Below are 12,522 nucleotides of genomic sequence, written 5' to 3'. Positions count from 1 at the left end.
TATTTTCGAACACAACCTTCCTTTCTGCAAACGCTACTCAAATGCCAAATATCATGAAAATCCATACACAGATTCTTGAGTTATATGCTGTTGGAATGGATTTTTGAACGTTCCTCATTAATTATGCAAATTATCTGCTGATTTGCATAATAAGTATTACATTGTGCAAGTCATCACTCATTCTATCTACATACCAAAAATCCTGATGATCCGTCAACACGTTCTTGAGTTATTCTCGTCCAAAGTTTGGAAGGAAATCGGTGCCTGCAGTTCCCAAAAAGCCGCTAGGGGGTCCAAACTCACAGCACTTACTCTCTGTCTCAAGGGCTATCTACCGCTCAAAAATTATGACCACAGCCTGTCCAGAACACGAAATGTATAATTTAAAAGGTTTGCTGCAGTACTTTAGGCAGCCACTAGAGGGCCCATTATCGAACTTGACCTTCGTTTTCTTGACACCCACCCACCTACAAAATAACATCAGGATCCATTCAAGGGTTCTCGAGTTATCTTGCATACAGACAAACGCACTTACATACAAATCCCGCTACAGCACCGTAGGTAAGAGCTAGGTAAACCATTTTCGCACTTGACCTTCCTCTCTGAAACCGCTACACACCTACCAAGTATCATGAAAATCGCCCAGCTGCATTTTGACTTATGCTGCCCAAAACAAACCCCAAAAACATACCAAGCTTGCTGCAGTACCGTAGGAAAACGCCAGGTAAACCGTTTTCGAACTTGGGATTCCTTTTGACAAACGCTACACACCTACCAAAAATCACAAAGTTCCATCCACAATTTCTGGAGTTATTTGCTGTTGACCTACATACAGACCCAAGTCAGCAATAACATACTCTTCTTGGCGAAGAGAACAATGCAAAGTTTTGATCTTGTTCCCAACATCTGCTCGGAGATTATCCCTCTCTGTCAAGTGGACTCGTCCGTTACGTCGACAACAAAGATGGCGGACTTTTCCTCTGGGTCTTCCTCTGGAAGTACGATATTTTGTCCATAAGCTGTCGTTTTCTTCACCTTTTGGGGAATTTTATGCCGGACGTATACAGGTAAAGCTTGTAAAGCGTATTCTTACCTGATATGTTCAGAAAATACTTTTAAACAGAGAAGGACTGAGGTGCAACGCGCTGTTGAACCCATCGTTGTACACCGCCCCCCTCCCCAACTGATCATCTAGCGGACGACATTTTTCCCGTCTGCTAAAGCTAAGGGAATCTTTCACCGCTGTTTCTTCTCAGACTTACTCAATTTGCTTCATACGTTCTCACAACTGATAACATGATGCCAGGAAAGCCTCTACAAGGCTGGTTTACTAGCGTCTGGGACAGAGTTTGTGCCAAAGTGAACAAGGCGGTGGTTTTCTTGGACGGACCCTCGGCTGAAGTCTTACACTGGAGCGGAGGCGCTGCCAGGCTTTTCAAGGCTGGTGCCGTCAACGTGAAGGAGTTCTCTTCTTTTGAGGTAAGACTGAAGTTTTGATAAGAATAATTGCTCCCTAGGTCCATTAAAACTTAGACCAAATTGCAGCCAAAAGGACATACTTTAGAGCTGAAGTTCAGTTCAGTTCATCCTTTGTAGAGAGGTGATATCATGCTTTTCGCAAAGCCCTGTCCAGCATGACAGAGCAAGGCTCATCCACCTGAAGGCCTGTGTCCTTCATAAGTCACTTCCTACTAGTAAGTGTAGAGCTCTAAGCTGAAAGTAACAAAGTTATATTTGATAACTGTTCATCCCAGTCTGCCAAAGAGGACCAGCCCAAGGCAGTGTTTGTCCTGACCTCGGTGCTGAAGGGACAGGCCATGACTATCATCAGAGACATCATCACAGCCAGCCAGTTCCAGTACTGTGTGGTGGTGTGCACGGTCAACCACTTCACACACCAGACTGTACACGGGGCACAGGAGAGCGACAGCAGGGAGGTGTTTGATCAGTTTGAGGAGAAGATGTGTGAGTGGATGGGGAACATGGTGAGGACTTCACTTCAACATCTATACAGACATTGCTACAAAACTATCTGTAAGCAATTTGCACCAAGGGCTAGCTTGTGAGAAACAGATTAAGACTACTCAAGTCAGTGTAGATTCAGGGCATGTAACCCTACTCAGTTATATAATTCTACATTTTTTCTCTTACCATTAACTGGGAAAGGTGTTTCTAAACCTGGGGCCAATGATCGCAAGAGATTCCAAGTCTTTCCTGTTACAAGTTTCTTTTTTAAAACAAAAGGCTTTTGGTGAGTAACATAAAGATCAATTTGAAATACAAAATGCATATGCATAGTCTATTGATCTGTTTGAGATGTGGTCCCCATGTTTAATGGACTGTGAAGCAAATCAGTGGATTTTATTCTGACCTGCCACTTTTTTTCTTTACAGAACTACACAGCAGAGGTGTTGTACGAGCCTGTAAGTTTTGCCCCCATCTGTCCTGGCCTGTTCACCACACCAGCCTACTCCTCCATGTTCCCCCTCACACCCTCAGACATGGACAGTATCAGGCAGATGAGAATAGCAAGGGTGAGTACTGGGCATAGATTGAAATCTGGACAAGAAAATAAAAGTATTAGGTAGGTCATTAGCCATGAATCAAAAGGTGGAATGAAGACTGACAAGTATGAAATTCTGACAAGTATTTAAAAGAGAAGGAAGATTTCTCCAGAGCGTAAGTTTTATCCATTGGTGCTAATGAAGAGATTTAAAGATGTTATTACCCGATGGGAAGTAGATCTATGTATTTTGGTTGTCAATGGTTTCTCATTGTTCCATCAGGGAGAAGCTGTTGGGGAGGACTCTATGAAGATTGATCTCAGCCATCTGTCTACAGACCTGCAGATCTGGATCAAGGTAATTTTGTGTCTGAAGACTCTTGATGCTGGTCTGTGCCATATACACAGGCCATTATGATATAGGGGAATAATTTGCCAGGGGAGTTTTTGAAACCAGAGGTGTTGGTCGACCAGGAGGGGAAATGTATATCTAAGCGTGGACTGACTCCCGAGGCCAATTTCCCAATTTTTTTCTACGATCCCTGCACCCCTGTAGGAAGGCCTGGTGGAGGCTATCTTGATACATGGCAGGGACACCTGCTAATTTGCTTCCAGTTTGCACCTGGTAAGAAAGTAGATAGGGAAATGGTGTAATATGATACTTCGAGTATTGGGAGTCAGGTTTGGATCCTGTCTAATGTTGTAAACAGTCAGGAAGTGAATATGATGATGACATCCATACAGTCATATCAGGTTATTAGGGGACTAAGTTCAAGATTGTTTCATACAGTACCATAGTATGTGGTTTTGTGTATTGCAAAAATCCTGTTGTACTTTTTAAAATCGTTTATTGCGTCACTGACAGTTCAAAATGCTATATCAATATGTTTACATCCTAAGTTCTCAACTGATATTTCACAACATTGTTTTTGACTCTAGATGCTTGCCTCCAACATCAGCAGCCTGTTTGAAGGGTTGAATGTAAGAGAAGACTGTTATGCTGTTGGCCCCTTCAGCAGGGTCATCGCTTCTGAGCTGGCAAATCTCAACTCTGCCAAGAACAGGAGAAAAGTAGGTCCAGTTGGAGAATTACATTTGTACTGTACATGCATCAACTGATTATGTAACATACATGTACAAGGTTTAAGCTGCAGTTACATCCTGCGATGTAACAATGTATCATGGTCAATAACACCATGCAGGAGAAGAAGTAGATAGTCTAGTGACTATTGTAGTTTGAAAGTTTCCGTAAGTTTGAGATACCAACAGTGAGCATTGTACATTTTGTAGGTACTTTATGAAAATGGTACCTTCTACTTTCTCATTGCCTCTATGCTCTCAAGTTTGATTTTGTGTAAGATTAAAATTCTTTCAGCTACCAGGAACAAACCATAAGAAGTGTTGCTGACAAACTGAAATTACCCTTGCTTGTATCCCCAGACGGCAGCCAACAAAGCATCCATCCTGTTTGTGGACAGAAGTCTGGACATGGTGGGCCCGTGCGGTCATCAGACAGACTCGCTGGCGGACAAGGTCATTAAGTTGTTACCACGATTGCAGGGTCACACCGTGGATGTGTCCATCAACATGACCAGTCTACTGTCTAAGGGAGCGTGAGTACAATTATTAAGAATATATGGAGTAGGTATAGGTGAGGGAAGATAGTGGATGTGCCATAGATAGTGGGTGCTATTTGAAACCTATGACAGTTTATGAAACTTTTCCAGTTGCTTTAGTGTCTTTTGTAGTGCATATCTTATTATTGATGATGATGATGATGCATATCTCATTACCTGGATTTTTAACTTTCATTGATATATACTGTGATGTGTATTGTTAAATTTCCAGTAATAGTTGTCATCTTTGTTGATTTTGTTGTCCCCCCTCCAGCCAGCTGTACCCCCAGCTGATCTGCCCAGGCACACTGAGCCATGCAGACTCTGGTTCACAGGCTCTACTCAGCTCCTTTGTCACTCTTAAACAAAAGGTACAGCACTGCATTCTCTCATCGTTTTACATCAGCAGCATAGTTGACACCTTGTCATGTTTTTTGACTGTCAAAGCTTGAAAAGTCACAGCAGTTATTTTCTATGAAGCCGTGGTAGTCTGTGCACAATTCAGGTTTGATGCAGAACAAGATCTAATGTTTGTATATTTTGATGATTTACCATTGTTTGGCACAGGGCTGACGTCTCCAGCTTTGAATTTTTTGTTGTCAAATTGGTCATTTTAAGCTTATAATTTTGCATGTTTCATGTCATGAAGTTCACATTTCTTTGATGGTTGGGTCAAAATTTTGTCCTTCACAGTCTTTTCAGCCAAACTGATATGTGATACAATAAACAGTGTTCATAGGTACTAGTTATCACTTTCTCATGTGTTTTATATGTTGATCACCATGTCTGTTTCCTGCAGGAATGCCTGATGGATGTAAACAGGCACCTGGTGGACGTGGCCACTCAAGAGAAGCTGCTGGTCAGCCTGCCCACCAAACCTGGCCGGCTGGGGGCACAGCAGCTGGAGGGACATCTCAAACTATTCAGGTTGTCTTAGTTGATGTTTCCTTTCTGTGTATAATCCCGAATCCTCAGTTTACCAGCTGGGCTTTCAGTTGTTACCCAACGGGATGCTGTCATACAGCACTGAGGTGGGCGTTACTGAGCTGGCCAACTATTACCCAACAGGGCATCTTAGCCCAAGATCTATTCTTCTTCAGTTCTTGAACTCTCCAATAATTACTACGTTGACAACATTACACTATCAGCACAGTGTAGCTAATGTACCGATGTGTCTGTAACCAGGGAACCCGACAGCAACTTTGTTATAGTAGACTGGCTTATGATTATTTACACAAAAGACATTGAATGAATGCTTGATTGCATTTGTCCAACACACAGGATGAGTACTTCAGGTAACTATGGCTGCTGTTCAAACCTTGAACCACCCCAACTACCCTCACACTGTAGTTTACACATACATACAGTATAGAAGTTACTGTAGTTTACACATACACTTGTGTCTTTACAGGGAACCTGACAGCACTAGAGCCTTTGTACAGCATGCAGGTGTACTTCAGCTGGCCATGGCAGCTGTGCAAACCCTGAACCACCCCCGCTACCCTCACACGGAGGAGTTACTGTAGTTTACACATACACTTGTGTCTTTACAGGGAACCTGACAGCACCAGAGCCTTTGTACAGCATGCAGGAGTACTTCAGCTGGCCATGGCTGCTGTACAGACCCTGAACCACCCCCACTACCCTCACACCGAGGAGTTACTCAGTCTGGAGAAGACTCTGATGCAGAGCGCTGGAGACCAGGGCTGTCCCACAGCACTACATCAGCTTACTCAGCTGTTACAGGTCAGACAGCCAATAAATAGATAACTTTCATTTGAATTTTGTCTGTTTAAATCCGGAAGACTGTTTAAGGAGCTGATGAGGTATACATTGTATCTTATGCCACGTCATGTTGTTTGTTTATGCATACATTATTTTACATTCAGGGTGTGTGTAATGTCCATGTAATGCTGTTATTTTCTACTTTAATATTTTGTCTCTATTAGCTTTGTTCCTCCTAATAGCCAGTAGTTGTTATGACAGTTGTTTTCACACTATCCATATCACCAAGCACAGTAGCGGCACATTCTCTGTATAGTTTTAAAGAATGCTTGCAGATAGATGTGCAAAAGTTAGGAGTGACATGTCGTTCAGTGTAATATAGGCAGCTGCTGCCACACCGCGTGCCCGCAAAGCTGGTGTGTTACACCGACGGACGGTTATACCGGCTATACAGATACAGATACAGATAACATGGGTACTTAGAGGTCTGGAGTAGAATGATATTATTAAGTATTGTCAATTTATGAAAAGTCACATTGTTTGTCCTGTAGGAGAGAGAAGAGTCTAAGGGTCGAGGTGACCGGTCCAGAAGACAGAGGTGTAGTGTGGAGGATGTGCTGGCCCTGCTGGTGTTTGTGTACTCACTGTTGGGGGAGGAACATGTGGGAACAGCAGAGGAGGAAGGCAGGCTGAGGGTAGGGAGAACAGAGCTCCGATAATGGTTCCTTTCACTTGAAATTTAACATTGCAGTCCATTTGAATTATGTGTCCTTGCTAAATATTGAAAACAAAGAGCGAACATACTCAAAAAAACAATCTTGAGCTTGTAGAGCATCTAAAGCATTTCCTTTTCCTTTAGACATAAGACAGAGTTATGTTGTATAGTACTTGATGTTATATGCAGATGGGTTCAACATTTAAACTTTATGTGATAAAACGGAACGTGATAAAACTGAACTAGCCAGCCAATATAATTTTTGTATTCATCTGTAGTTAACATGTAAACTTTTTCTCAGTTATATTTATCATGATTACAATATCGCAAACTTTCATTCCCTAAACTTACATCATGACAGGTGTGAATGTTTTCTGTATTTCTTCAATACATGAAAACAAGGTCAACTTGCACAAGTGTATTTTCATCAAATAACAATTACTCAAGCAACTGGATATGATTTTTGAAACGATGATCGTTGCTTGAGTAATTGCTATTTGGTGTATCTTAATACCTGTATGTCTAACCTTCATCAACGTACAAGTGTACTTACATGTACTTGTAACCAAACCAGAACCCATTCATTCCTTTAAACCACTGTGACTTTTCTGTCCTAACACACTGCCATCCCAAGGACTACCTGGTCAACCCTTCTGATGAGGAAGAGCTGAAGGTTTGAGCTGATGAATGACAGTTTTACTCAATTGATTAAATCATCTAAATGTTTAAAAAGGTCCTAATCCCAATCAACAAGCTAAAGAAAAACATGAGGCAAAAAGTGATCAAACTTCTTTGAACAGTGATATTCTGATAACTATTGTACCACTCTACAATAACATTTCATTGAAAACATCACAACCTTTGCTATAATCATTTGAGAATCATTGTCTGACAAGTAAAACAGCACTGTAACATTTATTCACCTCTTTTGATAAAAACTCTGATTTTTCTTTTGTATCCCAACAACAACACTTACATGTAATACTATCTAACAACAGTTACTACCATCTATCAACTTGTGATAGACACTGTCACTGTCACTGAGGTACTTACATGTACCATAATGTAAGTGAAGACATTATCAATGGCTAAAGGTTTGTTTTTTTGTTTTTTTAGGAAACAATGATACATGCCATCCTGTCATCACAAGCACAGCTGTCACCAGAGTTACAATCATTAGGTAAGAAGTGTTGGTACTGATGGTTCTGTTTTCTGCATGGTCATGTTGTCAACTTCAGAAGATTGTATCTATTGTGTCTGCACAATACATGTAGTTACAGTTTTATATGCCATATGCAGCTCTGGATAAATTTGTTATGTGTGGACCCTACCTGGATCAGAATATAAATCTTACAGCTGGAATGTGGGGATATACTTACAATTGTACATGTCCTTAGATGCATCACAATGTAATTTACCTTCCCCATTCTCCAGTTGGTGAGAGCACCACAGAAGATAGAATACGAAGTGTCATCAATGATGTGTTTATCAAGCTGAAGGGGCTTGGTAGGGCCAGGGCTGCACTCCAGCAGTTCGGGTAAGTTACACGTATCTTTAGAAAGTTTATTTGCAAGTTCATGCCCAAAGACTAATTGCACGTAGATGGTAGAAACATACATGTGACAATGGATAGTTGATTGACATCATTGTAAAAAAAAGACAATGGTAATGTTGGCTATATCTCCTGTAGTTGTTACTTATCTTGTATATCAATACAGTCTATTCATGCACAAAAGCAGTCATTTGATGCCAATTCCCAGAACAGTGTTGATCACTGCCACATGATCTTGGTTTTCTTGTCTCGTTCCAAAGTTACATTCTTCAAGGTCTACTTGTTCAACAGTATGTCCGTGTTCACCCGAGGCATTATTGCCTTGGCGGTTCCATACCAATGTTTCCTTCCTGGGTGGTCTCACACCTATGTACCTTTCCCAGGTCTGTGTTCACCCCTGGCAGTGTGACCCAAGTGGCATCCTACCGGCCCTTGGTGAGACAGCTGATGGAACAGATCTTCCACCCGGACAAGCCTGACATTCCAGACATAGAACACCTGTCCTCAGGTCTCACCGACCTGCTCAAGAGTGGCTTCAGGTAGGAACAAGCTGTGACTCACCTGGTGTTAGAGGGATTAAACAGAGATGTTATATTAGGCAGGCTTTTTAACGTGTTTGGGGGCTTAAAACGCCCAAGAAAATAAAGAAAGTAACAAGGAGAGTTGATAGTCATTTTTACGAAGTTTCTAGTCAAACTTGGCCTAAGTTAATAGAGGCAGTAATGTTGTTTACATGAAGATATTTTTATACACTGCTGTGTAAAAAAAATGACATCTGTTCCTCTCACCATTATCTATCTTCTCACCAATTTCCCTCTCCAAAAACCTCTTGTTTAGAGGAGCCATTTCAAAGATAAAATTTGACACTTTCTCCCCCAGGATGTTCATGAGTGTGTCAAAGCCCCGCCCCAGTGACCACGCCCTGCTGATGGTGTATGTAGTGGGCGGGGTCACGTGTCAGGAGGTCCGACTCATCAGGGAGGCGGTGGCAGCTGCCAAGACTGAGACGGAGGTTAGTTGTGGTGTTGCTTTCATTTTCAAATGAATAGTACAGAGCTTGAACAGAAAAGTTAGCGCATTATTACCCGATGCAGAAACCTTTTTTTGCATTAAAACAAAGATTTTAGCTCTCAACTACATTGTTTTCTGTGCTCTCTTGAGTTTGGAATGTGTGTTAGGGCCATACAAAAGTCTTTCTAGTAAAGCACAGTTTTAGTTTTTTGTAAAGCACAGTGCTAGAAGTGACAGCCATCATTCTTGAGTGCCCATCCTGATTTTAGTTTGACTTTCAGACCCTCTAATCATATGTATATGTTTACTTTGTTGGATTGTATTGTATGTTTGCAGGTTGTTGTTGGCAGTACCAGACTGCTGAAGCCCTCGGATGTGGTTCACCAAGTCCTGTGTCAGAACAACCTGTTCCCAGACCTGGGGCTGTAATGACTGTAGCCATCAACAAGTTTTTCAAATCATGAGAGATGTAGGAAAACTATAAGAGAGTATTGTCCTTGAACATGCTTCATATCACACCTTTCTCTGGTACTTTAGTCATCAGTAATAGAGTATTATGTATGATACATGTGTATAAACCGGGGATTACCAGTATTATGTACTTTGGATTTATGGTATTTATGCATATATTATTAAGGACTTCTCAAACCATGACCAGCATGAAAGATGTTAGATGTGAATATTACATGATTAATTGACAGATTTATCATTGTGTATCTTATGGATATTGTCTGTGGAAATAACAAATTATCTTTGCCATCCAACCCTTTCATCCTTTAAAGTCATATTTTTAATATTGAGGTACAGAAAAGCGTTGAATTTCTAATTCTTTATACCAGTACCTTCATTTAGTATCTTCAAGTTGTTTTCAGATGATGACTTACAACATTTAGGGTACCGTAATAAAACAACTTTCTGAAGTAAGCCTAACAGTATCCTGCACAACGGAAACCAGACGTTAAACCATGCCATAATGAAGCTAGGTACATGTATGCTCACCTGCCTTCTCCAAAGGTTACCAGTCATCTAAGGTTTGTGCAGCACCCCTAAGCTTGTAATGATATGCTGCAGATAGGAACAATAGCCTATCACAAGCTTCTGGCAGCTTCTTTGGGAATTTGGGCCCATTTCTCGCAGGCTGTTAGCCTAGAGTCCAAGTGTTGTTGTGCTTTTAGAGTGACTTAAAGCACAACAAGGCTGCTATCCAGGCTAGCATGTTATTGTACATTGTAAAGAGTGACTGAGTGCAAGAACTGTGCCATTAAGTCAACACAATTACTATACCTGGACACTTGAATTCAGTACCCCTTCAGGGGGCTGAAAACTAAGGTATCAGTATTGAAGCATCAGCTGTAAAAGGCTTTGTGTGGTTTTGTTATAATAAGAAAACAGTGTGTCTAAAAGAACATAAAGAAACCTAACTACATTTCCCAACAATGCCATCGTAATCTGTACAGTACAGTGAACTGTCCTATGTACGGGTAACTTCTAACCTGACAGATGTGTGAGGTATACTATACCTAACAGTTGTATGGTAGTGTAAATTACTTAAAACATTGTGACAACAATAAAACAGCATTAGGCATATTATGTATGTCATTTATCATTAAGCAATTTTGCATTTTTGTATTAATTATGCAAATGAGGCCCTCAATTGCATGTTTGCTTTATGTCCCAAATGTCATGACTTACATGTGTTACATCTATTGAAGTCCAGTTATCGAAAACAATGGGATTATGCAATTTCCTCATCGAAAATGCAAATGAAGCCATCATTTGCAAAATATGCCTATCATTGTTTACATCTTTGTCAAAGCTACATTTGTTGTACCTACACGCCCAAAACAATGGAAATCCGTTCTTCTTTCTTCAGTTGGAATGTTTTGACAAAATGCCCCTGCAGTTCCAAAATTGAATGTAAGGGGCCCAAACCTCAAATTTTTATTTCATTTTGTACATCTTTGTCTAACTTACCTATATACCAAAAAAAATCATGAAAATCCGTTATTCCTTTCTTGCGTTATCCTCTTCGAAATTGTTTTACAAAAATGCCCTTGCTAATCAGGCCAAAACTATCCGCTAGTGGTCCCAAACTTATGTCACTTCTTCCCGAGCACAAGAGTGAACTTATATAATTTTGACTTTAAAATCGTGACCATAGCTTGTTAACACGAGATACTTACTTTACTTGGGCCCTTTGTACCCTCCTCTGGGCTTTCTTCCTCAGATCCTGCCAGCTGTTGCAGATACTTTTCATCTCTTCCTCCGTATCTCTCCTCCAGCTATTCCTGGGCCTCCCCCTCTTCCGCTTGCCCTGAGGGTTCCAAGTCAGAGCCTGGTGTGTAATGCTGGATGTTGGCTTCCGGAGAGTGTGCCCTATCCAGGACCACTTCCTCTTGAGTATCTGACTGACCACTGGTTCTTGTCCTGCTCTGTCCCACAGCTCCAGGTTGCTGATCCTGTCTGACCACTTGATTTTAAAGATCCTTCTCAGACAAGTGTTAATGAAGGTTTGTATCCTGTGCTGCGTTGCTTTTGTTGTTCTCCAGGTCTCCGATCCATAGAGCAGTACTGACTTAACGTTGGAGTTGAAGATGCGGAGTTTGGCGGCTACCCGTATCACCCTGGAGGCCCAGACGTTCTTCAGCATGATGAAAGCTGCTCTCGCTTTCCCTATCCTGGCTGTAACATCCTTATCCGTGCCCCCGTGGTGGTCTACGGTTAACACGAGATACAGACCCAGAACTTCCACTGCAGTAGCACGGGATGGAGGGGTGGTGTTAGTGAGCGGGGGAAAATTTTATCATTTTCAGTTTCTGTCACACCCTACCAACACACCAAGTATGAACTAAATCCACCCAGCCGTTCTTCACGAACAGATTGACCTTCGTCTTCCCAACACCTACCTACATACCAAATATCGTAATCCATCAAGGGGTTCTTAAGTTATGCTTACAACAAAAATCCGGAAACACAGGCAGACACAGACACACCCAAAACAACACAGTTAAACCTGTTCATATAGCGGCCACTCAAGGGACTGGAGAAGCGTGGCCACTATAGACAGGTGGCCACTATAGACAGAATGCTGATCAATTCACCACGAGCAATAAGTTGCACATGATTTCAGTACCCACTGATTTTTCTCACCAAGCAACATTGTCTCGATCGTCTCAAACTTCATCTGACCAAGGCCCTGCAAAAATCAAATCTACCGTAAACTAGAGTTCGGAGACCTCATGCCTCCATGAAATATTCTGATTATGCAAATGACTTTCACATTAGCATAATTTATGCTTGCTTATGTACACCTTTAACTAACGTACACAGGTCACAGTGTTGACAGACCAATCATTTACTACACGAAATAAGAAAAATCAGGACACTTTCAAATCAATTA

General features: G+C 41.4%; 1 protein-coding gene across 1 annotated transcript; it reads left to right on the top strand.

Moving 5' to 3' along the window:
• Positions 1–969: 969 nt before the first annotated feature.
• On the top strand, positions 970–10,732 carry LOC118421786 (sec1 family domain-containing protein 2-like). The gene is made up of 16 exons (XM_035829288.1): positions 970–1,479; positions 1,755–1,985; positions 2,394–2,534; positions 2,787–2,861; positions 3,443–3,574; positions 3,944–4,116; positions 4,394–4,490; positions 4,919–5,046; positions 5,673–5,865; positions 6,396–6,539; positions 7,194–7,232; positions 7,676–7,739; positions 7,994–8,096; positions 8,495–8,650; positions 8,991–9,123; positions 9,459–10,732. Exons 1-16 carry the CDS (start codon positions 1,297–1,299, stop codon positions 9,549–9,551), a joined length of 2,085 nt encoding a protein of 694 aa, XP_035685181.1. The 5' UTR covers positions 970–1,296; the 3' UTR covers positions 9,552–10,732.
• Positions 10,733–12,522: the final 1,790 nt, after the last annotated feature.

The sequence above is a fragment of the Branchiostoma floridae genome, chromosome 8 (genome assembly GCF_000003815.2).
Source record: "Branchiostoma floridae strain S238N-H82 chromosome 8, Bfl_VNyyK, whole genome shotgun sequence".
Lineage (NCBI taxonomy): Eukaryota > Metazoa > Chordata > Leptocardii > Amphioxiformes > Branchiostomatidae > Branchiostoma > Branchiostoma floridae.
This window is presented reverse-complemented; position numbering and strand designations above follow the sequence as displayed.